We start from the raw sequence: 400 nt of genomic DNA, 5'->3' as shown, positions 1-400 counted from the left end.
GGACTGGGGAGGCTGGGACGGGCCAGGACTGCAGGAGCCCCAGCCCCATACAGAAGCCACCTCTGTGAGAGAGAAAGAAAGAGGGCCGGGAAGGCGGGCGAAGCTGAGGGAGAGAAGCAGAGAAGAAATATTCACCTTCCCGCCTCATGCCCACTTTGAGGCACTTCTTGAGGCGGCAGTATTGGCACTGGTTGCGGTGGTGCTGGTCGATGGGACAGTTCCTGTTGGCACGGCATGTGTAAGTTAAGTTCCTGCGGACGCTCCTCTTGAAGAAACTTTTGCAGCCCTCGCAGGTGAATTGGCCGTAGTGCTTGCCGCTCGACTTGTCCCCGCACACCACGCACTCGATGTGCTGCTGGCTCTGGCCTGAGCCGGGCGGGCCCTGGCCCTTGTCCCCTGC

The 400-nt window shown here is 61.0% G+C and overlaps 1 protein-coding gene across 1 annotated transcript in view; it reads right to left on the bottom strand.

Moving 5' to 3' along the window:
* The window catches only part of NR2F1 (nuclear receptor subfamily 2, group F, member 1), a 9,186-nt gene extending 8,792 nt beyond the window's left edge, over window positions 1–394 (bottom strand). The window contains exon 1 of the mRNA XM_005871538.2: window positions 136–394. Within this exon, the coding sequence (XP_005871600.1) occupies window positions 136–148 (13 nt within the window). The 5' untranslated portion in view covers window positions 149–394. The remainder of the gene's footprint in view (window positions 1–135) is intronic.
* Window positions 395–400: the final 6 nt, after the last annotated feature.

Source organism: Myotis brandtii, unplaced genomic scaffold (assembly GCF_000412655.1).
Source record: "Myotis brandtii unplaced genomic scaffold, ASM41265v1 scaffold344, whole genome shotgun sequence".
Lineage (NCBI taxonomy): Eukaryota > Metazoa > Chordata > Mammalia > Chiroptera > Vespertilionidae > Myotis > Myotis brandtii.
The sequence above is the reverse complement of the archived record's forward strand: the minus strand, read 5'-3'. Positions and strand labels throughout refer to the sequence as shown.